This window comes from Amblyomma maculatum, chromosome 2, assembly GCF_055883805.1.
Source record: "Amblyomma maculatum isolate TAMU_Amacu chromosome 2, ASM5588380v1, whole genome shotgun sequence".
NCBI lineage: Eukaryota > Metazoa > Arthropoda > Arachnida > Ixodida > Ixodidae > Amblyomma > Amblyomma maculatum.
This window is the reverse complement of record NC_139345.1, coordinates 80,933,242-80,958,756: the sequence shown is the minus strand read 5'-3', so window position 1 is coordinate 80,958,756 and position 25,515 is coordinate 80,933,242. Positions and strand designations below refer to the sequence as shown.

General features: G+C 44.1%; 1 protein-coding gene across 1 annotated transcript in view; it reads right to left on the bottom strand.

Annotated features, from left to right (window-relative positions):
• Positions 1-23,993, bottom strand: part of LOC146199119 (chitotriosidase-1-like) — a 39,200-nt gene extending 15,207 nt beyond the window's left edge. Inside the window, exons 1-2 of the mRNA XM_084592044.1 lie at positions 23,336-23,993; positions 3,787-4,191 (exon numbers count right to left, since the gene is read on the bottom strand). Coding sequence (XP_084448170.1) covers positions 3,787-4,191; positions 23,336-23,993 — 1,063 coding nt within the window. The remainder of the gene's footprint in view (positions 1-3,786; positions 4,192-23,335) is intronic.
• Positions 23,994-25,515: the final 1,522 nt, after the last annotated feature.

The following is a 25,515-nucleotide window of genomic DNA, read 5'->3' as shown; positions in this document are numbered from 1 at the left end:
CCCAGTGGCAATAGGGGCATAAAGGTCCCATCACAAAACTTACGTACTTCACTGTGTAGATTATGTGGCGGGAATCTATCCGTAAAAGTGCAATGAAACTCAATCAAGAGTTTTTTTTTTTTTTTAGAAAGAAGAGAAATGTGGCCCTAATTTTTCAGTTTCCTGATTTCTAAAACCACGTGTACAATATGTTATGCAGCATCATTGAAGCTATGTGATAATCAAATTTAGCGCTCGCAAGCTAGAACGGGGTATACAAGCTTAGGAAGTACCTTTAGTCACATGTTTCTCGTATCATTATTTTCCTTTTTTCTCAGTGGCAGCCACCTATTATGGTAGCAGCCACCTATTATGATAGAGCCGGATTGTTAATAGGTCACGTCAGCCATCGGCTTCACTACAAAAACCGGTATTAAGCATTAGATCCTAAAGAATATACATAGCACTGGAGCAGTATTTAAAGAAACGCTGCCGGGAAAAGCCCCCCAGTCTCAGCAATTAAGGTCAATGTCACTCACTTTATAGATTGTCAAGCTTCTGGAGCACGTTGTAGTCGCTAGCCTTCGTGCTTATCTAAAGAACAAAAGACCTCTTCTAATACAACGTGGTATACTTCAAGCCCAGATTTTCACCAAGCGGTCTGTCATACTGATCGCCCCTGGCGGCCAAAGTTGGAAGGCATCGCCGGTGCGGCCACCTTCTCCCATTGAGAGCGCCCTCCGCACGGCACACTAGCCAGTATATTCTAGGCACTATAGCGAAAGGAAAAGAAGCGGTGATCAGCAGAACTATCGAAAAATAGTAGGATTTGACCTTAAGAAAACATTTCACAGAATCCCAAGAGCACTGCAGTCTCCACTGGAGGATTGCGAAATGCGTGTTGCTGCTACACGCGGTATATCGCGCACCTGAGCGTTGCTGTGTTGCTTTCCTAGCAAGTCCGGGCCTCATGCCGCAAAGTGGGAATTTCCTTTCTTTGGCACGCATTTGTTGCAGTGCTATACAAGGGGACCTAAGCTATATTTGGTATATTTATAATTGGTTTACAGGAAAGTAAAAGCCCAGTATCTGTCACGACTCTCCGACGAGTGTGATTGGGGCGGTACACCGTTGCTCCTGTCGCGTGACGTTCCTTGGCGCGCGTTCGTTGCAGCGCTTATTCAACTGTGGGGTCGGCGTTACTCCTATCTCGTGGTGTTCTCATCATAAGGCCGTATTTTGGGGGCACCATCGAATCCACACTCGTAACGTATGTTCGCGTAATGGTTTTAGTAAAGATTTCGCTTTAAAATAGGAGGACGCTTAATCTTCACCTTCTAAGTAAACGAGATAGCGCCTTTAGCACCATTATTTTCATTCCGCGAATTTTTCTCCTTGATAGACTGGCACAGACTTTAGCAAAGTGTTACAATTCCTCTGGTTTGTAGTGAAAGGAAAGGCGCGCTAAAGTCTACATAAATTAACGAGTTGAATCCCCGTCGGAAACGAGCCTCCAACTTGGCTAGCAGATGGATGCTAAATGGGAAGCATGATTGTACGACACCACTATCAAAGATGCATACAGAACGAGTGATCAACGATATTTGGGAACACTGCAGAATCTGCACTGGAGAAATGAGTAAGCTTGAGCGTTGCTGTGTTGTTCGCGAAATATGTCAGCGGGATACCGCGAGTGACAGATTCTGCGCCTTTCCTATCATGTAAACCAATTATTGAACGCCGGTAACTTTGATGCGTTCAGCGAAACGCTGGTTGTGTTCAACAAGGGGCGCGATGTACAGGAGCAACGCTCTGGCTTTCACATTTCTGCACTGAGGCACGTGACCGCAAGCTGATAACCGAAACCGGAAGTTGCAACGGCCATCTTGGCCCCCATTTGCATACTTAATTGGCTCTAATTATTTGCCTGGTTAACCCACATTAACCATTGTGTCACTTGCACACCTTTCCTTGACTCTCTATTCGATAAACCATTATATTTCCGATATACCAACTAGTTCCTATTTTGCAGCTCCGACATGGTAGCGCTCATGCGACACCCGCCTACATAGTCATACAAGGCTTGCACATAAATAAGTCACAGATGGCCATATGAAAAACCTTGGGCATCTGGATGTCGGACCTAAAGCTCGCAAACACATCAGTGCCTTTCTTACAGACCGCTCAGTAACACTTAAAAATGGGCCGTGGTATCCAGCGCCTTCTTTTTGTGTGGTCGCGGCAGCCAACAAAAGGTAGCACATTCCGCTTTTCATTCTTGAAGTCGTCCTAATTACAACTGAAGCAAAGTCGCTACGACGACGACATCCCGATATTCGGGTGTAAATCGGCATGGTCGAGGAAGTAGGAAGAGCACTGCAGGTAAAACAATACGCAGACGCTCGGGGCCTAGCATGCTCCGCGCAAGAAACTGAATATCTAGTACTGTGGCCATTATGCAGAGTTAAAAAATCGCCATCAGCCATGTAAACTAAAGCTAATTTTAGAAAATGAAGAAATTATATCTACACAACTGGCACACTAGGAATGATATTTTCAGGAAATGGTTATAAAGACGAAATGATGCACAAGTTGGACAGCATCAGACACCAAACGTCTCGCCTGATCAAACATATCCAGCAAACACTTCGTGATGAAGTAACCTGATGTAAGGAGGCTCGTATAGATCGTCGTCAGCCGCGTCCAATATGGGGCCTTTTTTTTTTCCCGGGGACCGCAGCAAGCTAAACTATAAATTCCAGTGATGCCTTCTTCTGAGACTTTAACCAATCTGGGCATCCACAACACGAAAGAAGAGGTCATCAAGTGCCACCTCTACCCGCAGTACGCACGTCTAACCACCACGCAATGGAGCGGCACTTTCTCGCTGCTATATATCGCACTAAACACATTTGCACCCTTAAAGGCGTAATGCTATCCCACAGTCGACACCTTATGAGTAATGCAGCGCTGCTTCACCACAGAACTTCCTTCGTTGTGCAAATGTCACTTGTTTGGGGTCTAAAAGCGGGTGCTGTGTTCTTGGTTAGGGCGTAGCATGCGGCAGCCCTCACAGTGCTCAGGACACTGCTGCAGCGGTTTTTGGATTTCAGACCAAATGTCTCTCTTTCGATTTTTCTTATGTGCTCCCATTCCATTTCACACAGCTCCGGGTAGTCAACCGGAAACCTCTGAATATTAACCACAGTGCCTTACCCCTACCTTGCCGTTTTTCACGTAGGGTGTTAGCCCGTGGAAACTCGAGCACCTTTTTTGCACCAAAAAGGTGTAGAAATGTTTAATATGTATGAATGCATCGCGAAAGCGCAAAGCCTCCTGAAATCAACCTCCCCATAGAAATTAGAAAGAAGTTTTGGTTCTTCTTTTGCCGAAGGACAAGCCTCGAATACCACGAGTCGCACCCACACGGCTACAGTAAACATTTACACCAGCGCTACGGCAACTACCCTAGAGTGGTTTAAAAGGAGGCTGTCGACAACATTGTACAGCAGGCCATAACGGCAGTCGTAATGGATGTACAGATGGTTCTTCTCAGGAGATGCATGATCAGTGCCTCTGATAGGGAAAGTACAGAAGAGGTGGCCATATCTGTATCCCTCACCCTCCCTCGAACAAATACCATTACCTCGGTGTCCACTCGAGCCGTTCAAAAGCACGAAGTGGTTCGCGTGACATCTCAAGCGATCGGTGTCATTCGAGGCCTGTCTCTCGCATATAGACAAGGAAGAAAATTTTTGCAGATCCTGAGCGTGCAATCACGGCACTTATCAGTGACATGGGACGCACCCTTCTCGTCCTGGCTGCCCCTTTTGCGGAAAATGAACTCTCCCGTGTTGTTGTCCGTTTCCAGGAAAGAGTAGATCACGTGCGTGCACTTGTCCAGTGGTAGGCTCCTCAATGTGAACCGCTCGACGCCCTTCCGTTCGAAGCCAGCGCCGCGAATGAAGCACACCACCGGGGCACGCTCGTTGCGGCGTGACTTGGTACGCTCGTCGTCGTCCTCCTTAGAATCATCGTCGTCATCATCGAACCTGTCCGCCATGTTCTCCAAGACGTCCGCGCCTTCCTCCCTGTTCGCCTTGTGCACCGGGACTCCCGCGCCTTCCTCCCTGTCGGCCGTGTGCACCGGGACGCCCGCGCCTCCGACTAGAGAAGGCAAACAGGTAGACGGAACATATGACAAGGTTATGCCTAGGAATGGGCACAAAAAGATTACACACTCAACACACAATAGGCACCAACTACAACATATCAGGGCATGAACTGACGCAAATGAAATCAAACGCCGGAATACACGAACATCACGTATGCATTTTCTGCAAATTTGCAATAAATACATCAACACTAGGTATATCGACAATATGTTTCGGTAATTTATTCCAGTCGCTTTTAGAGCTAGGAAAAATTAAAATTGTGAAGTGTTGTAAAGAGCGGCATAGTATTGGGTCGTATTACCATTATGAAAACGGTAGCTTACGCGCGAAGTGTTAGCGGTAAGTAAATTATGGTAGTTCATTTGGATCAGGTTGATGTATAGGAGGTATAGGCACTTTAACCGGCGTTTACTACGTCTGGCCTTAAGTGCAAAAAGGCCAACGTATCTGATTATTCATGCAGGGCTGTCAGTTGTTTTATATTTGTTCCAAATTAGTCTAGCCGCGCTTCTTTGGACTTTTCCTAACCTGGCAAATGTCTTTTTTTTTTTTCAGTGAAGGAGTCCCAGAGACACGAAACGCACTCCGAACATAGCCTAACTAACGCTTTACATGTTACTGACTTAACACGGACATTGGATTTTAAAAGTTCATGCGGATAAACCAGACACAGAGTAACGCCTAGATATTTTACAGCCTGTGATGCATTAAGTGGAATACTGTCACAGAGTAAGAAGGTTGCAAAACGGTTTTGTTCCTGCGTATACGGAGAAGCAAATACTTATCAGTAATGAAGTGCATGTCCTATCTCGTGCACCAGTCCGAAATTCCTTCGAGACTTTTGTTAAAATTAACTTAGGTTGTTTTGATATTTAACTGAGCTGTAAAGTCATCTCCGAAAAGTAAGTTACACCTTAGCATAACTGCGTGCAGCTTTTACCATGACATTAACGTAATTAAGAAAAAAATTGGCCTTATAATGAGCCTTGTGGTATTCCTGAAGCTGCATGCATCAGGTCTCCAAGCAGGACTTGGCAACTTGAACATATTTTCACTTGTTTTCTAGATAAGAGATAAATAATTTAATGAATGTACACTTTATTCCTATGGCATGAAGTATATTTAATAATCTATAATGAGGGACTTTGTCAAAGACTAAGAGTATAGCCCCGATCTGTCCTTTGTTGTCAAAAGCGAGCGCGAAGTCGACACCCATGCTAAGCAACTGATAACAGATTATTTTCTTCCAAAAATGCGGTCAAGTTCCGGCAGATAGCGTGTTCTAGTATTTGCAGCTTATCGGTGCCAAGAAAATCGGGTGGCGGTTGGAAACGGACATGCGATCGGTTGATTTTAAATATTATGAATGACAGGGGCATTACTCCAGTCTGATGAAACAAAGCACTGCTCTAGCACGGCCTTATAAATTATCAACAAATAGGGAAAACCCCAATGAGCCTAGGTGCAGGAAACTGTTGGTATCTTTTCGGGGCCATATACTTTTCTAGTGTAAAGGTAAAAAAGAAAGTTATAACTACCTACCTGGGTAACATCAGGCATGCAAGACAAAAACTCTTCTGGCTCAGTAACAGCACTATTATCTTTCCAAGCTTATACAGATGATAATAATAATAATAATAATAATAATAATAATAATAATAATAATAATAATAATAATAATAATAATAATAATAATAATAATAATAATAATAATAATTGGTTCAAAGGAAAGGAACAGCGCAGTATCTGTCACGCTTGTTCCGTGAACACCTGAACTGCGCCGTAAAGGAAGGGAGGAAGAAGGGAGAAAGAGGAGCCATAGTGGGACTGAAAGTATTTTCTAAACTCGTCTGCAACTGATTTAGCATGTGAAACTTGTAAGCCATCAACTAGTAAAGAAATACATTGGGATTTATCGCCGCTTAAGTATCTTCAAAATTTATCTGATGCTGCTTTAAGGAAATAGCTTAAAGCCTGTATGAAAAAGGTGTCCTTAGTTATTCCCATATCCGTTTTCATGGCAGTGCTTAGCGTGTCCATAACAGAATCCCGAGGCCGGCCTGAGCGCCTCGTTCTCATAAGTTTTCGCTCCCTAGCAACCCAGGGATTATGTTTCTTTTTCTCAACTCTTTCGCGACCAAAGATGACAACACAATGATGGCAATATCTTTTTTCAAACTTGCACCAGAGTGCAATTACATTTCGTTTCACCCCACTTACGTTGTGCATTGGTCAAGGCGCTCGACTAATGTGCCCAAGGATGCGGAATCGAATCCCGGCCGCGGCGGCCCCTTTCAATGGATGCGATGCTGTGCGATGTCAGCGCACGTTACAGAACACCAGATAGTCGGAATTTCCGGAGCCCTCCACTACGGCGCCTCTCGTAGCCTGAGTCCTTTGAGATGTTAACCCCACAAGCTAAACCAAATATTTTGTTTGAAAGCTTGCCAGTTATGCGCACGAACACCATAACTAAAAATGCGAGCCTTGATCTCTTCAGCCGAGCCTAAGACGCTATGGCATGTGAACGCTTTTGGGTGCGTTGTTGCGATTACTTAGACGCATTTTACGAGCAGATAACAGTTTATAAGATACGCTTTCAATGTACCAGCCACTGCATAGACTACAACTCAGACGTGACTGCAACCCTAATGCGCGTGGTGCGCGAAGTACCGCTAGCGATCCGTGCTCCACTACCGACACGAAGTGCAAAGCAACTAGAGGCCCATTGACTCAGGGTACCATTAAAATCATTGAACTACAGAAAAGTAGCACATTAACACCGGAGTGATCGATTTATCGACAAACTTTATTGGGGAAAGACGGTGTTAGGAATAGTGATAATATAGTAACCCTAAATAAATTGCGGTTGGTACGGCGTCTTACGAACTCTGTTTGCTTCTCGCGAGCAGCTGATTATGCTCACCCCTTGTTACTACCAAAACGCTTGCAGATTATTTATTACCCAAGACAGGGAAGTATATGAACGGTAAGTGGTGCGCTCGCAAGACATTACCGTCGTAAAGAAATGATAGGTAGGCAGTTTCAGTCCATTGCATATTACCAGGCAATGTAACTAAGCACGATATTGTCTGCTGAAAATAGGGAGCTAGAAAAAACAAACCAGGCCTCTAAATCACGTCGAATGTTGGGCCTTTATTAAGGGTGCCTTATCTCATCAATTACAAAAAATTTGCCTTAGCCTGCCTTCGTTGGTGAAAGTATCACTTACAGATATGTTTATAAATTTCTTCCATGTCATCAGGCGCACCATCATAAGGTCGGCGAATTTGATACTTCGGGCCTTAATTCCCGTAGCATGCTACGCTCGACGCATTTTAAGAGAACTGTGCTATAGCGATGTGTTCTAGATCTATTGAGCATGGACGGAAGTTGATAAGGGGGATGGAAGCAGGAGAAATTCTCAAAACCCAAAGCGAGAGATTAGCAGGTAAACACGTGCAATCAAAGGAAGAACTCATCTCGTGTCAGGATTTGTTGATTACGAGCCGTCGCTTGTATTCTCAATCCGGAAATAAAATAGGGGCGCTTGGAAATTTCTCAGTCTTTTCGAATGCCTTCAAGTGTATATATAGTAAATTCACCTCTATTTTGGAAGAAAACGTCGAATGCGCAGACATGAAGCAAACTGACGCTTAGCCAGGATGTGATCTTATCGTGTGATGAAGAGGTTGCCGCTTGCATCGTTCCACTTCAGCTGACCGTGTGTGAAATGCAAAGCGTGGCCTTGACCCCTCGCGCAGAAACCCTCTTTTTTTTTTTTTCGCTGCAACCCCGTTGGACGCATTCTTCGGCAGTCTCGTATGCCACGCTTGTGAAGATAGCCAGCGTAGTTTGATCCCACAGCGAAAACCTGTGTGCTGGTATACTCTGACAAGCGATGGCATCGCGGCAGGCATCCTGGTGACACATTGCATGAACCCATCATCGATGGCACTCAAATAATCGTCGCGAATGGCGACTCTCCTGCCATAGCTGTGGCTGACTCCTCAGTGCCACACCATTTTTTGTTATTTACGATGAACTATGTGTAAAAACGAAAATGTTGAAGCCGACATTCAACACTCGCTGTGGGACCGCCCAGCAGTGAAACCGAAACGAATCTGGCACCTGACGTTAGCTGGCCTTTCGGCAAGCAATCCTGCATCGTATATCGCCTGGACGCAGGGACCACATCATCGTTCACTCCTGCACTTCATAAAATCAGCCAACATCTTTCCATTCATTTAATCATTTCTTCATTCTTCATCTCATACCCTACTGATGCCCTGGGCTATTAACAAATATCGCGACAAAAAAAAACTAATTGCTCCTATGAAATCTGTTCTTAGATCAGTCAGAAGATAGTCTGAAACATTGGCCGATGTTTAAATCCGTCTAAATTGATTAAGACATGCTAAAGCGCTATTTGGCATGAATGTGCTTGGCAACTGAGCCTTATAAGACTGGCACAGAGGTTGGTAGTGTTTTGTTTTGTGGATGGTTAATGAGACGGAATAGTTTCGCCTTTCAAGCAATAGCTATTAGTTTTTGGTTTCATTTTATATAGAGCTATTGTATGTTCCGTCTGCCGTTTTTTGATAATGCAAATGAAATTGCAACACGGACTGCGTTGCGAATAAATAAAATTATAATTTAACATCATAGGTAATTAGGTGTTGCAGTGTACACGTGCTCGTGTGCAAGACGGCGCTGTTGCGTTGCAACCTAACTGCAAAACAAGGAATGTAGAATTGTGGACTGTCATTTTCATTGAATGTCTGGCATAGCTAGAGCATGCATCGAACAGAAAGGAAAAGTTCTGAACGATTCTTTCCATCTTATTTATACGGAGAGGGAGGGGAACCTCCAAAATTCTGCACCAAATGCGGGATAATTGCCAATCAGAACCATCTCATTTGGGAATGCCCCGATTGACCCGGGCATATTGATGGAATCAGAGAGAAAGAAACCTGGGACGCCCTCCTCCGGAGCTGGGCTCCGGAGCAGCAAGCTCGAGTAATCCGTCTGGCACGGGACGCTCTGCGAATGGCCTCCCCATGAAACCAAATATTTTTCGTGCGGAAGCAAATCTGCGCTCGAAATGCCTGTAAAGTTATGAGAAATACCTATAATCAAGAGCATGACTATACCCACTCCAGAACAAAGGCCTCTCCCAAATTCCTCCAATCAACCCTCTCCTGTACTGATTGTATCCATCTGATCTCCGCAAATTTGCTGATTTCAGCAGCCCATCTAACATTATGTCGCTCCCTGTTGTTAACACCTTCCCTTGGAGTCGGGTCTGTATCCCATCGACCACTTTTATTTCGATACCATGATTCGAATATGTGGTTGGCCAGGACATGATGGAGTTCAAGCAGAGCAAATAACTGTCATGTTCTTCTGGAAGCAACAAAGCAAAAATGATGACGTACACGGTGTATAAGAAAACATAAGGCTGTAGATCGACTCATGCGATAAGGCAACTGGAACAGCAGAGGCCAGGAAATAAAGTATAACAATAAAAGTAGGTAATAATATGTTTGCTATTGTTGGCTGTTAGAGCAATTCCCGCTCTGAAAGCTGTGTTACTAAACAAGTTGTTATTCGGTGCATTGTAAAGAACTGTACAACTGACAGATTCTCTGTCACAACGGTGGTGTGATGAAACTTGCGTTCATATCAGTTATTCATGCTAACCGCTTTTAGAGTTTACACATTTGATAAGCTGAGTGCCAACTCCTGAGCCACCATAACTGGTTGTCAAAACAAGCGCATTGCAAAATGGTACTGAAATCGGATAGATGGCGCAACCGTCGGCATGCGCATAGCATATTATACTCATTGGCTAACAGGGTAGTTTATTCTTGATCTAATAATAACGTTAATAGTGTTTTACATGTGTAATACTCCAAAGAAAGCTCCGTGAGGGGGGGGGGGGCATATTGGGGGAAATACATTCCCCTGCGGATCGCGCTAGTTGGTTGCGGCTCCGTAGCGTTCCTATGACCTCCTATGATAAGCTCCATAAAACCCCGGCCCTCAGTCACCAGCGGCTGCGGAACAACTGACCACGGCGGCGGTCAGACCTGTGACGCAGCAGGGGGTGCTAAGAAAGCCTGGCTCCGCTGGACAGGCCGCCATTGGAAACTGACCCTGGCAACGTTTAATGCTAGAACCCTTGCTAGTGAAGCTAGTTTAGCAGTGCTGTTAGAGGAACTAGAGGGCATGAAATGGGATGTCATAGGGCTTAGTGAGGTTAGGAGGCCGAATGAGGCATATACTGTATTGAAGGATGGGCATGTACTGTGTTATCGAGGTTTACCAGAGAGGCGACAACTAGGGGTAGGTTTTCTTGTCAATAAGTATATAGCGGGTAATATAGATGAATTCTATAGCATTAATGAGAGGGTTGCAGGCATCGTAATTAGGCTTAATAAGCGGTATAAACTGAAGGTTGTACAGGCCTATGCACCTACATGTAGTTATGATGACCAGGCAGTTGAAAGCTTCTATGAAGATGTAGAATCGGCAATGCGAAAAGTAAAGACGCAGTATACTGTACTAATGGGCGACTTCAATGCCAAGGTAGGGAAAAAACAGGCAGGAGACAAGGCAGTAGGTGACTATGGCATTGGTTCTAGGAATAGCAGGGGGGAGTTACTAGTTGAGTTTGCAGAGCGCAATAACTTACGAATCATGAATACCTTCTTCAGCAAACGGAAGAACCGGAAATGGACATGGAAAAGTCCTAACGGAGAGACTAAAAATGAAATCGACTTCATAATGTGTTCAACCCCCGCCATTGTGCAGGATGTAGAGGTAATCGGGAAAGTTCGATGTAGTGACCATAGGATGGTGAGGTCCCCAATTAGCCTAAATCTGAAGAAGGAACGCAATAGATTAGTAAGAAAGAAACCCATCAACGAATTAGCGGTGAGGGGGAGGGCAGAAGAGTTCAGAATCTCGCTACAGAATAGGTTTTCAGCTCTAACTGAGGATGGCGACATTACCCTAGAGGCAATGAACAATAATTTCAGAGATATCATTACTGAGTGCGCAGTAGAAGTAGGCGGTAGGATAGTTAAAGAGGATACCGGTAAGCTGTCTAAGGAGACGAAAGATTTGATTAAGAAACGGCAGAGTATGAAAGCTTCCAATCCAACAGACCAGATCGAATTGGCCGAGATATCAAAGCTAATCAATAAGCGCAAGGTGGCCGATATAAGGAAGTATAACATCGAGAAAATTGAGCATGCTGTAAAGAACGGGGGAAGCCTTAAAGCGGTAAAGAAGAAATTGGGCATAGGCAAAAACCAGATGTATGCGATAAGGGACAAGGCGGGCAACGTCATCACTAATATGGACAAGATAGTCAAAGTAGCCGAGGAGTTCTATACAGATCTCTACAGTAGCCAAAGTAGTCAGGACCGTAGTGAGATTGGCGGTAGGGAAAAACAGTCAGACGTTCCACCAGTGACGAAGGACGAGGTCAAGAAAGCACTAGAAACTATGAAAAGGGGGAAATCAGCTGGAGAGGATCAGATAACTACAGATTTGCTGAAGGACGGGGGGGATATCGTGCTAGAAAAACTGGCCACCCTGTATACGCAGTGCCTGGTGTCATCGACGGTACCGGAAGCATGGAAGAATGCAAACATTATCCTCATTCACAAGAAAGGGGACTCTAAGGACCTTAAAAATTACAGACCAATCAGCTTACTGTCTGTTACGTATAAGGTATTTACTAAGGTAATCGCCAATAGAATCAGGACAACCTTAGACTGCAATCAAGCAAAGGATCAAGCAGGGTTTCGGAAACGGTACTCTACTATCGATCATATCCATACCATCAATCAGGTGATAGAAAAATGCTCGGAATATAACCAGCCCTTATTCATAGCATTCATTGATTACGAAAAAGCATTTGACTCAGTTGAAACCTCGGCGGTGATGCAGGCATTGCGAAATCAGGGGGTAGACGAGCCGTACGTGAAAGTGCTGGAAGATATATATAGTGGCTGCACAGCAACCATAGTTCTACATAAAGAAAGCAATAAAATTCCCATAAAGAAAGGTGTTAGGCAAGGAGACACAATCTCCCCAGTACTATTCACAGCTTGTTTAGAGGAAGTATTTAGAGACTTGGAATGGGAGCAGTTAGGGATAAGGGTAGATGGAGAATACCTCAGTAATCTGCGATTTGCTGATGACATTGCCTTGCTAAGCAACTCGGGGGATGAACTGCAAATAATGATTGATGACCTAGACAGAAAAAGTAGAATGGTAGGCTTGAAAATCAATATGCAGAAGACTAAGGTAATGTTCAACAGCCTCGGGAAGGAACAGCAGTTTACATTAGGTAGCGGAAATACTGGAAATAGTAGGCGAATATGTCTACTTAGGACAGGTAGTAACCGCAGATCCAGACCATGAAAAGGAAATATCAAGAAGAATAAGATTGGGATGGAGCGCATTTGGCAAGCACTCGCAGATTATGACTAGCAGCTTACCGGTATCGCTCAAGAGGAAAGTGTACAACAGTTGCATCTTGCCTGTACTCACCTATGGGGCTGAAACGTGGAGGCTAACCAAGAGAGTTCTACTTAAGTTGAGGACAACCCAGAGGGCTATGGAACGAAAAATGGTAGGGGTAACATTAAGAGATAGAAAGCGTGCAGAGTGGGTCAGAGAAATAACTCAAGTTAATGACATTCTAGTGGAAATTAAGAAGAAGAAATGGACATGGGCAGGACATGTAGTGCGAAGAGAGGATAACCGATGGTCGCTGAGGGTAACAAACTGGATTCCAAGGGAAGGAAAGCGTAGCAGGGGGAGGCAGAAAGTTAGGTGGGCGGATGAGATTAAGAAGTTCGCAGGGGTCAAGTGGATGCAGCTAGCACAGAACCGGGTTAAGTGGAGAAATATGGGAGAGGCCTTCGCCCTGCAGTGGGTATAATCAGGCTGATGATGATGATGATGAGCGTTCGCAGCATAGCCACAGAAAGTTGGTCCCTAGTATAACATCACAGCGACTGTACCAGTAGGACAAAAGTTCCCTTTTTAAGCCACCGCTGAAGCATCTTTTCTACTGCATCGAAGCGCTAAAGATCTCGACCTGCTTTCGCCAACAACATAGCTGGAAACTTTCGAGAGCGCCAAAGCGAATATCTGCCCACACAAACACACACACACACACACACACACACACACACACACACACACACACACACACACACATTCATACACACACTCACACACACACAAGCACGCACGCACGCAGCTGAGAGCAGCTTCAATAAAGTCAAGTTCAATTATGTTTTCAGGACAGCTAGCAACGACATGCATTCGCTGCCACTGAACAATCCTTCAACCTGGGGTACTATAGTTCAGCCCCATATACGACCGCCTAAGGCCTGCTAACAGTAAAGAATAATTACAAGCTATTAGAATTGACTGCTAGTAGCTAATCTTTCGAGAACTCTTGAACGACACGTTAGCTCCTAAATTCGCCATAGCTTTCACGTAGGTAGCACTGGGTGTCAGAATAATGGTATAAAAACTTTACTTAAGTTGTGCGTCATACAAAGGCGTTAGTATAACAATCAAAATTCATATTGTTACAATGTTGACTCCTAAATATTATTATAATCTTACGAATTTTTAAACAATTATTTGTGTTTTATTATAAACATTATTTATTTTCTAATAATTGTTTATTTAACCTAGTCTTTGTACGGTAAGATCGTGTTTGAATCATGAATATGAAAAACATCGCAAAATATATTTGAGGAGCTGAGTTTCAGCACTTTTTCTTTTTTTCTCTGAGTAAAGATAACGTTAACTAACAATTCTTTGCATCTAAACCTCTGATATGATGCCTCTTAGAGAATGCAAGCATAACCCCATTATTTTAATAAGGTTTTGTTTATCGCCCGTCCTTCACTATTACTTCTAGGACACTCCGCTGTAATGGATATATAACCTAGCTATTTATTCAGAGATGAACATAGGAATTGAATGTTGTGCTTTATGGCGGAGCCCAAATGCAGCCCTCGTTGCTGGTCTTTACAATGAGTTGAAGTTGTGTACCGTCGCCAGCGATGGACCTATATGCTCATGCAGGGTTGCTTACCATTTTCGAGAAAGCTGCATGCATGTTAGATCTATGTTCTATAAATGTTTATAAATGATTACTGTACTAAACACTTGTGAAGGAACATTTAGAATATTGATATATTTTTCCACGAAAACAAAACCTGCATTGAAGGAGGCATGTCAGGCCGAATATGCAGCAAGTACAAGGGTATTAACAAGCTAGTACATAGTCTTTTTTCCTAACGAAGCATTTCGAAACGCTCGTGCTGAAAAATCATCACTGCCCTACACATCACTCATCACTCATCTGGTCGCTCATCAGTCTAGACTAGATTATGCGTCTCCTATCTGGCATCCACATCAAAGTTATCTAACCAATGCCCTTGAAGCTTTGCAGAACCGCGCCGTAAGATTCATTCATTCTGACTACCCTTTCAATACCACTGTAGCAGTATTAAAATTTCCATCCGAACTTCTGAACCTAAGCACTCGCTGTCGCATGATGGCGTTTGCTTGTTTCATAAGATATTTCACAGCTAGCTCAATCATACCCCGTACCTAACACCACCTTCACGCATATCCCACAACACTGGGCATTCATTTAACGTTGCTGGACCACTCACTAGAACTGCTACGTTTTCTGTGTCATTTTTTTTCTAAAACAAGCGACTAGAATGGCCTTCCTCACGTCATTGTTTCCATCACCTGTCCATCGACGTTTGCAATGAATATTCCTCCTCGCATTTAAAAACTGTAATCTTCAACATCTAATTCCACCCCTTATTTATTAGCCAAAATGGTTCTATAAAGCAATAAAATGAAATGAAATGAAATCAGGGAAGAAACCATCGCCATGTCCCCAAAGCTCTTCTCTGTAGTAACGGCTACAGGAGACTGCTGCTGCGCCCTATCTACAGCTGTCACCCCATAATTCGCGCAAGCGTTGTGACGTCACAGTCGCTAGCAAGCAGCAAGTAGTACGTTTCAATTGCCCAGTTGTCATTGTGGCTTTCGGAATCTACTAAGAGAAGCTGCTCGCTATTGAAAACTTAGTCTTTCAACTAACTCTGAGTAACGTGGGTCGCAACCGAGGCCACAAAAGGAAATGACGTCACCTAGTGAAGGACAGCGAAGATCCTGTAACATGTCTGGATGCGCTGCCCTATGTACTTTGCTATTTGAATCACTCACAGTGAGTAAATAATTAGCATCATTTGTCACCACGGCACATAGAGACTCGATTCTCACATATTTTATCGCACAAGACATGATGGCTATTTATCTCACATTTTCCGCAAGTCCTGGCCTTTCATCTCTCGGATATAGCTGCAAGCATAGGGGCTCCCTCTATGAAACAACCGTTTAGGTCAACCTAACTACTAACATTATATATGTCAAGGGAGAGCAAAAGGAATCCAGGAATATTATCCAAAATGATTATGAATAAACGATTCCTTTCTTTTTCGTAATAGGTCACTAATATTCATACAGTGAACTAAAGCAACATGTCATTTGTGCTCTCTGGGCTCATCAGTGCATGACTGCGGTAGTTCAAGGCAATACACATCATTCATAACGTCTTTATTGCCCACAGTATGACCCAAATTACGAACAATCATGTACTTGTGTGAGGGCTCCTAGTAGAGCTGTCTTTGCTGCGGATGTCTTTGTAAGGTGTTTTCTTTGAGGCGGCAGCCAGGTTTGTCTTCATTGTGGGTGAATTCGAGTATATACTGATATCGGGTGGTGGCAGTGTCGTCCAGTTTGGGTTGCCTATAACCGTATTGGTCCGTGAAGGTGTTTCATTTGGCCTCCTGGATTTGTATCCATGTTTCATGTCAAGCGCCGTCACGCACCTCCTGTGTCATTTATGTCTTGTCGATGGCAAATACTAGTTAATTCCCTCTCTTTTGTTCACCCTGTGTACCACAGTTGCTTTTTCGTTTTGTTTGTTTCTTTTCTACATTCCCACATTGGTGCTATCAGGACGGGAGGCCTTTTTCGTGCTTGTGTTGCTCGACGTGGTCTTCAGCCGTTTCCGACAACGTCATGCCACTCTGCGACTCCTTCCGCTGTCTTTATCTTGGAGGTGAAGCCTTCCTGCCGGTTTTATCCTCTGCGGGCTGTGGAAGAGAAACTTTCAACGTACGCAAAACATCTCGATGAAGAGTCTTCTCGCTGTCCAAGCTTTCGTCAAGATCTATGAATAATGCACGGAAGAGAAAAACGGCTCTAGGAGAAAGAAATATTTTTCTCATAATAACATTAAACTCAGCACCGCTTAAAATGTCATTTGATACGTTTGAAAACCCGTGAGTTACATTCAGAGATGTGAATATATTCGGCAATTGACATATCACAGTCTCGATAAGTAAAAAACAAAATTCCAGCATTCGCGCTTATGACGTTTCTCGCTATTAGGCAAGAACTGCAGCTAACCTCAATATTATTTCAATCACTTGCCGTTTCATGACATGCTTAATTTCTTTTGTTCTTAGTAGGGTCCAAGCTTAAAACCATTGCCTTCGTAGTATTTTATTATTTTTAAATTCGAAGCAAATGACAACCCCACCCCCTTCCCCTGTGATCTCACAGGAGGCAGAACAGTTACGTCTCGTGCTACGCAGCGTGGCGTAAACGTTGCAATCTTTACATTTTAGGACAGAATCGTGCAATGGTTGGCGGTGGCAGTGTCGATCTGAACCGCCCGCTCCCATTGCTCAATCCTCCACTTGCTTATGGGCAAGGTTGAGTGTCCAACATGCGTCTGGAAGTTTGTGTAGGCATGAACATGACTACAACAATATTTTTTCAGGTCATGAGGCTCCGGGGGCGTCAAGGAGGTAATCTCGTGATCCCAAGCAAAAGCGTGCCCCTCTCGAAGACCACTTAAGTAGCGCAAAGCAAGTACAGACATGCTGGTCAAGTTTTTAGGTGTTATCACATGTACACGGGTGTCCACTTCCAGTCTGAAGGGCGTTCCGCGATGCCAGTGCTTCGGGGAGTACATTTCTAAGGCGCCTGGGAAACTGTTACGCTGTCGCAGCCAACTTTACAGGTGGGCTCTGTCCTTCCTTTTCCTTGTTTCTTTCGCACAATCCTCGGAATCGCCTTTAGCTATGAAGAGTCAAACTTTTTTTTTTTTCATAAATTGCAGAACCAAAATGGTATATACACCTAAACCTAGATAACTGGCCGCACTTTTGATGAAATTGACAGCAAAAGGCTGATCTATGTGCTCAAGGAAAGCTAGAAAGCGAATTCTGCTTTCCCGGGCAAACTAAGCGGCGAAGCCGTCTGTTTCGGTTTGCGGTTCTAAAACTAATTTTCGTGGTGCGTTAAACGATAATTATATACTTCATATTGAGAGAGAGATAGGGAGAGTTCACAGCCCAGTGCAGTACTGAGTGCAACGAAAGGTGCCCTGTGATTGAGATTGTCAGCTGCACGTTCTCCACGAGCTTAGATAATTTTTTTCACCCTCTTATTGAAGTATCGCGGTCGCTATCATCTGACTTGAAAAACGGCCCACTCAAAACCTAGTCTTTCTTCGCTCCCTATTACACGATAAAAGCGGTTGAGAGGTGCCTAAGCACTGTTTACTTATCACCAAGGGGCCACCGTAGTTTTCATCACTTCTAAGCTGGGCGGGATAATTTATCTACGAGGAGCGATTAGGCAATTAACTCTTGCGTTGATCAACTTCTTAGGTAGAACAACAAAGCAGAACAACAAATTTGATGCAGAGTTTTAAGCCAGATGATTCCACTGCTCTCTCTAACATCTGCTGGTGGTATTAGCAACAACAGCGTTTTTGTTCCTTTGAAGGGCGAAACACTGGCGTAGCTTTCGACTACTCTGAATTCATTCCCTGTACAGTTCCTATCCCTCTAGCCCTAAAAATGCAGTGCACGTTGAACAACCACAAGCGCTCGTTAATCACTAACAACCAAACAACACGCAGCAATATATACTTTGGCCAGAACACTGCTGCTAGGTTCCGCATGTAGGTCTAGTAGCAGGCACTGCGCCCCCTATACGGAAGGTAATCTACCTAAATTATAATACAAGCACTTTCACCTTAGTTTAACTAAAACTGCGAGTCCTTCCTTCCGAGTTCGCGACTTCCAATAAAAGGCGTCATCTTTTCTTTGAAAACAACGTTCTTCTCATAGAGTACCGTAAGTAGTTACATTTGTTTACAGTGAATCAGTGCATCGCTTTTGTGAATAACCGCATCAACACACATCTGTACTTTGCTACGCAGCTCTAGCTTAAGGCGGAACGTTCAAATGTCCGTATCAATATTTGCTGCAGGTTTGTTTGGAGAATATTTTAATATCGAAAAGCTGTATGAAATTCTTGTCCTTGGTTCTGAAGCTATATTCGTCGTCTTTAATCTAAGGATCAGACGGGCGCGCTTCCGCAAAAAGACAACCAGCGTTGCGAGTAATCAGATACGTCAGTCGGGTGTTTTCAACGATATAACCATTAAGCACACAAGAACGAGGCAATTTATTTTCCATCGCTCAAGGAAACTGCAGTTCAATAAAATCATTAGCCACTGATACTTAGCGCACTATTACAGGATGATTAGTACTCTCAATGCTCTGAAGGCAGCACATTCATCCTTCATGATTCCTACTGGCATGCAAGACAATCTGCATTAATGGTAGGAGGGAGACAACCAAGCAGCAATTTTCCAAGTTTTTCGCCACTGGAATTTTACCTGGGTTGCTACTGTCATGTAATTAAATAGCGAATCTACACTGTAGTCATCAGAATTAGAACGAAAACAATCGTGTCGTGTCATCTTGCATCAGGTCCACTTTGCCGATACTATTGAATCGCAGCATAATTGTCTGCTGTCTCTTGATGTCTTACGCGAGGAGTGCAACCAACTAACAAAAAGATCGGTTCTTGTCACTTCGATGCAAAACAAATTTTTATTAGCATTAATACTTTAGTCAAGTAGCTGAGGAATGATCCTAATGATCCTTTCTATGAGAAAATATGTGAAAAAAGCCGACCACTCATAACTTCGAGGAAGCAGACCGGCTAGCGATTGACGAAAACGGTTTAACATCAAGGAAGCCTAAAATGGAGCAGCTTTATAAGTATGTAACTGCGGCTCTAGGCGCCTATCCTAGTGCGGCCTAAGCGTTAAGCCTGGCTGAAATGTAAGCGTTGGAATCACGTGATAGACACCGCAGGATGCTAGATCTAGAGATATCCTTCCTGCGCGCCGAGAGGAATTAAACAAGCATCGCTTGCTGCATATCAGTGGCATACAGAAGGCAGTAACAATAAAAGGCAATGGGAAAGCAGTGAACGCCGTCCAGTTGTTTCGAGTGCTACCAAGCCTAAGTTCTTAGATTTTTCTTAAAGAGAACTTCAGTATTTTTTGATTGCCACATCTTACGAAGTTACGATATCTACAGCATATTCCAGCTGAAACGAACCAAGAATATCGAAAAATTTTTCTTCCGAATTGAAATCGAATCAGTGTTGTTCGGATTTATATAAACTATCGTCTTGCAATTCTTGTCCCACCTGCTTGAATACTGTTCAATATAAGCTAAATGGCTTCTAAAATGCAACTCTGAACGCTGAGGTGTGAGCGGGAAGGTTTCGAAGCATCACGAATCTGGTCCGGCCCAGGTGCTTCGGACGAGGTATCCTTAGCCTAGTGCTTGTTATTCGGCGAAAAATGAAAGTCAATGCTTTTAAAACCCATGTGACACCACACTCTGTGGATCCGGATACGCGGCGATTATAGGGTTCTCCTCGGCGGTTTGGTAAAGCGCTGCAACATTCAGCCATTTTGTGCTGTTCACGGCAGTTTCGCTTTACTGCTGGCCTCGAAGTAACCGTGAAAGGCTGCTGAAGGACGCCTTACCGGCACGTGGGCTGAAGCCTCTGGTGTTTGTTAAAAAGTTGTGGACAAATCATACGGTGCTAAGCATGACTATATGTCCTCGAAGTAGCGTGCCTGACTATAAGGAGCAATTAATGTAGTATTTAGTACTCTTGAGAGCACTGATGGTAATACAGCTTGCTGCACAGAGCATGTGGAAAGAACTGTATTCCCAAGTTACCAAGAGCCCACACTGTGCTCTTCCACACATTTTGCATTTCATAGCGTTTAGCACTAATGAAAAAATAGAGCTCAATAATTTTCACTTCTCTAATGTTGCCGAGCTGTCACAAATGAGGTAAAACAATAATTCCCCTCCACTGACGGCACATGCATGCTACACCGTTGAGACTCGCAGTTATCAACCTAAACCGTGCGTTACTCTTTCAGTGGCACATAGCGTCAGCTTAGGTGCTTATGTCCTGATCCGCAAGAAAACAGGATGACTGGAAACAAGCTGCAGCACATCTCGAAGTGGCAAGCACTAGCATCACTCGACCTGTGGTATAAATATATGCCTTGCGAAAGCCTACAACCCTAACCCTACACGAGAGGACTGGGAGGCGGCCCTGCTTGGCTGCTCAGACCTTCAAGCCCAAACAACCTTGGTCCAGAGAGCCAGGACGGCGGCTTCGACCAATGGAGTCCCGGACTGGGGACATGACCTAGTATGTGACCCCCCCCCCCCCCCCCCCCCCTGGTGGGTTCGCACCTCTACTTCAAATAAAAGTTTTTATCACCACCACCACAGATATTTAAGTTAGAAGCACCGGCTGATGATTTGGGCTTTAGCGGTGCTATATTCAAATGCCTCAGTAATACTTCAGTAAATTCAACATGAAATAAAGTTACTCTAGCTAGAAACTATTTCCGCCAGTGTGGCAAGTTATATTACGAGAAATAAAGCATTGATTGCATATGCGTGATTTATCATGTAGGTTAAGTTAAGAAAATTGAATTATTTATCTTGTTATACAACAGTACTAAAATCAGCAAAGGATGGTGATTAGGAAGAGAATTCTTGATGTGAAAATTTTAAGTTTTATGGGCTATGGGCTCAATTAGCAGCTTCCACCATAGTGTGCATGAAGTCCCCGAAGTATTGAAATGTAGTTAAGGGGAGACATTCGTGGTACACTAAAATCTAACACCGATAAGTGAAGGACAATTAGCGCAGAGAACACCGTGGCTCCTAAGGATAAGCTATTTGCCAACGTTTTACTCAAACCGTATTTCATCGTGCCGAAAGCCGTAGTGCGAAGCTAAGTGTAGAAGCAGCATCTGCTTTTACATCGCAAGTGCAATGATATAAAAGCAATGCAGTGCGTGGCAGTTCGAGGCCGCAACACAGCCCCGTGTTGTCGCCTTAACTCGGTCCTCTCGTTTGTACGATTCTGCTCCTCGCGAAGTTCCATGATCTGGCCTACAACCACGCTCTATCGAGTTACGGCAATTTCGCGCCTTTCAGTTGCGCCGAAGAAAATAAACTTTGACGCAGGGACAGAGGCGGCCATGTGAATACCGCTGAACGACCTTGTACATCTGCTCCGATTTCTACTTCTTGGGTACCTGGTATTCGCAGTACTCGCGCCCCATGAATCCTGCTCAATTTGTGTTTGTTGTTTGAAACTCGCAGTAATAAATTCGTTTTTATAATTTGTACATGCGCTAGGTTCTAATGACAAGAAGCAAAAATAACAATAACATAATTTTAAAACAACATTTAAGTTTTATTGGCTATGGGCTTAATATTGTAGCCTTCACCACAATGGCCATGAATTTGGCCATGAAGACCATACACTGACCCGCCGCAACACGACTATAGGTTTTCGTTTAGGTTTTATAGCCCAGATTAAGTGACTTGGACGCGCCGCAACCTTCGATGTCGGAACCGCGTCCCACAGTGGTTGTAACTAAATCGGCCACTGTTGTCATAACAAAGCAAAGTAACTCGGGGTGTCTTCGTATGGGAGGCACATCATAAAAAGCAGCATTTGGAGTAAAACATTACAGTAGATATTTGGCGGTTCTAGAAGAAGCCACGCTCACCTTTCGGTCAGGTGACATCAGTGGCTTCACTTGGACGCCATATTAGGTTCCACAGGGCAACGCATTTGACATCGCTGTTACTCAAGGTATGCAGATGTCGCTCGTCAGGGCAGGTAGGCATATACTCGAGGCTTGACATCATACCTATCTCTACAATTGTTCATCCAGTCCTGACAATGACGCTAGCGCCACGACATCTCGAGTATTGGGCGGTTGTTGAACACTTTTTATATGCTCCATCTCACCTATAATTTCCTGTGCAGTGGAAACGAGCGTGAAGCAACCGCTTACACAAGTGCAATGTTTTCACGCGCTCGCCAGTCAGCATGAAAAATCTTATAATTTTCCCTTTTGCTCATAGCTTTCACATATCTGCTAACAACTTTTGAGATACGTGCAGAAATAATATCAGGCAATACAAGCCCTGAACTACTGATCCTCTGTGCTGCTCCATTGAGAACCCTATGCACAAAAACTTTCAATCCTGTGAATTTGCCATGCTTGGCTGGAGCCTTCCTTAGCACTTATTAAGACGTCCGCCTTCATTTCTTAGCACACAAGACTGTGGCCGAGAATTGCCGTACTAACACCTTGAATTCTTCAAGAAAATCTGTGCGGTATAAGCAAGTATCATGATCTTCCCTGTAATCTCCCTCAGACGATAATCAAGGAATGGTCAACTACGAACCAACCCCAAGCCTTAGTATTTTCATCTGTATTTTCATATTTTATTTTTCCTCGCAAGGAACCGTGTAAGATGATTAGAAGTACTGTTAATAATAAATAAGTAACATCTTCAAAGAAAATCTAAGCCGTGGAGCGATGTCCTACGTGTGATACTTGCATTCACAAAATACATTGATCTTTCTTAGTCGCATCGTACTAAATATAGCGTTGAAATTACCATGGGCCCAGCCTCCATGTTATGGGAATACACTGCTATTTTCAAAGGTCAGTACACAACGCCAGAGGTAGAATTTTTTTTTTTTGCTAAAAGACTGCCATATTGTCGTAGTTTCGCTGTTTACGGTATACGGTTCCTTGGTGTGTGTGCGTGGGGAGGGGGGAGGGGGGTGGGGGTACGTGCATTTTCTAAATCAGACAGCGAACTTACCCCCTCCTTCGGTTCCCCATGGAAACGGTGGTTGTTGTTCCTGCTGTTGTTGCTGGCCACCAGGCCAGTCAGGCTTAGTACTCCTTTTTGCAGTACATTCTGAAGAAGGCTCACGGGTGCTTGGTTCTTCACTTGACGGCTCCGAACTGCTTGGCTCTTCAGTCGGGCTCGCCGAACTGCTGGGTTCATTCGTTGGAGTGTCCGAACTGCTGGGTTCATTCGTTGGGGTGTCCGAACTGCTGGGTTCTTCAGTTGGGGTGTCCGAACTGCTGGGTTCTTCAGTTGGGGTGTCCGAACTGCTGGGATTTTCCGTTGGGGTGTCCGAACTGCTGGGTTGTTCAGTAGAGGCTATCGCGGGTTTGGTCGGCTCCGAATTAGTGCTCTCTGAGGTGCTGGGCTCTTCGGTGGGTGCCTCGGAGGTGGGGGGTGTCGGTGCGGGCGGCTTAGGTGGAGGCGGCTCAGGTGTGGGGTAACCTTTGACTCCTTTGACGCCTTTGACCCCTTTGACGCCTTTCACACCTATTTGTCCTTGGCCACTCCATCCGCCCATAACGTCATCGCCGTGCCTCACCTTCTTCTTACCCTTCGCTTCACCAGTAGGCAGCAGAACAACCAATGCCACAAACAGCAGTAAGCTGACAACCAACGACACCTCCATTACGTCCTGCGAAGAAACCACTTGATTTGATATGTCGTCGCGTTCTACTAGCAACAGCTGAGACAAAGAACACGGTGATCTGCTCGAAAATTCCCGCAGTTCTGTAAAAGAAGATAATTTCGGCGCCCTAAAGTTTCCGGCGGCATCATAAATGTACCCTTTCTTGATATTTTCACTTATCATATTCTATAAATAAAAGTGTCTGAATATAACAACACTGCTCCTGTGCAAGTGAATAATAAATGTCGATAACAACGTTTTTGTCCTAGCTTCAAAAAGTAAGCTTTTGAATTTTCAAATCTGGAACTGTTATCTTTCTTAGGTTTCCTTGAAAAAAATTCATTGGACAGGTACGTGCCTGTAACATGAATGCTTGAGCTTTAGCTTTGTGTTAAAAGAGCAAAGAAGAATGTTCCTTTTCAGAAACGCGGCATGGCACGATCAGATCGTAATCATTAAATATCATTTTGTCGAGTCCTCGCACTTACTATTCTTTTATCTGTGGCCGACTGGCATTTGGCGCTGCGGAAGGTTTCATAATCCCAGCCTTGTAACCCCTCCATTTGTCGGCCCTGGATCTCACCGCCCTGCTCGGGCGCTTTTCTTCGTCCGCCATTGAGACTCGAAGACAAGTAGCAAGACCCGTTTGACCAAACCATGATGCCCTCGCGACGAAACCACGAACTTCCCTCGCTTCTTGGAACATGCATGTGTTCTAGATTTTTGCTTTTTTCAACAATGAACGAGAAGCTCGAGAGTAAGCATTGCTTCGATAGTATCTACCATCGTCGTGGCAAGCATTTCGTCACCTCCTTTTCTTTTCTGGCCATCCCTGTTGTAACGTCGCTTCTCAAATTTTATACACTGTATCGAGATCGTAACTTAACGGCCCTGGGTAAGGCTTCGAACAAGACAGCGAGGAAGAGTCTAATGGCGCGGGGTGTAGCTCTCGTGCTAGGCTCGCAGCCACACGAGAGTTGTCTGATGTGGGAAAGGTGGTACTTAATGTTTCTTTTTTATGGTCGCTACACTTGAAGAGGGATAATTTGAGAGTCTAGGTCAAGAAATAATACTTTTTCCGGAGGCTAATCCAACGTGCGTTCCTGAATGATGTAGACACAGTCCACGACCTGTCAACTAAGTCCTTCTTTTGTATATGTCAATTAAATAAGTGCTACTTATTTAAAACCTTCATAAATCAAATGTTCGAATTCACTACATTTGCTCAGAACGACGACGCTTTTTCCCACCGTTTGCCATCGACAGCTCCCAAAGCGTTCTCAGAGAACGCTAGAAAGAGAGAATGTTAGCCCCTTAGGCAATTTTTCGGCCTTACATTTTGGATCACTACCATTATCACGACCTTCATATTTTGATCATCGTGTTTCGGACGTAAGATATAAATATCTTCAGTGCGAAAACATCTTCACTGCAGGTATTTATGTATTCATAAAATGGTATAAAGTGCCAATTTCTTAACACGTTACCTCATACGCAATCAGAGCAAAAGCCGTGAGTACCT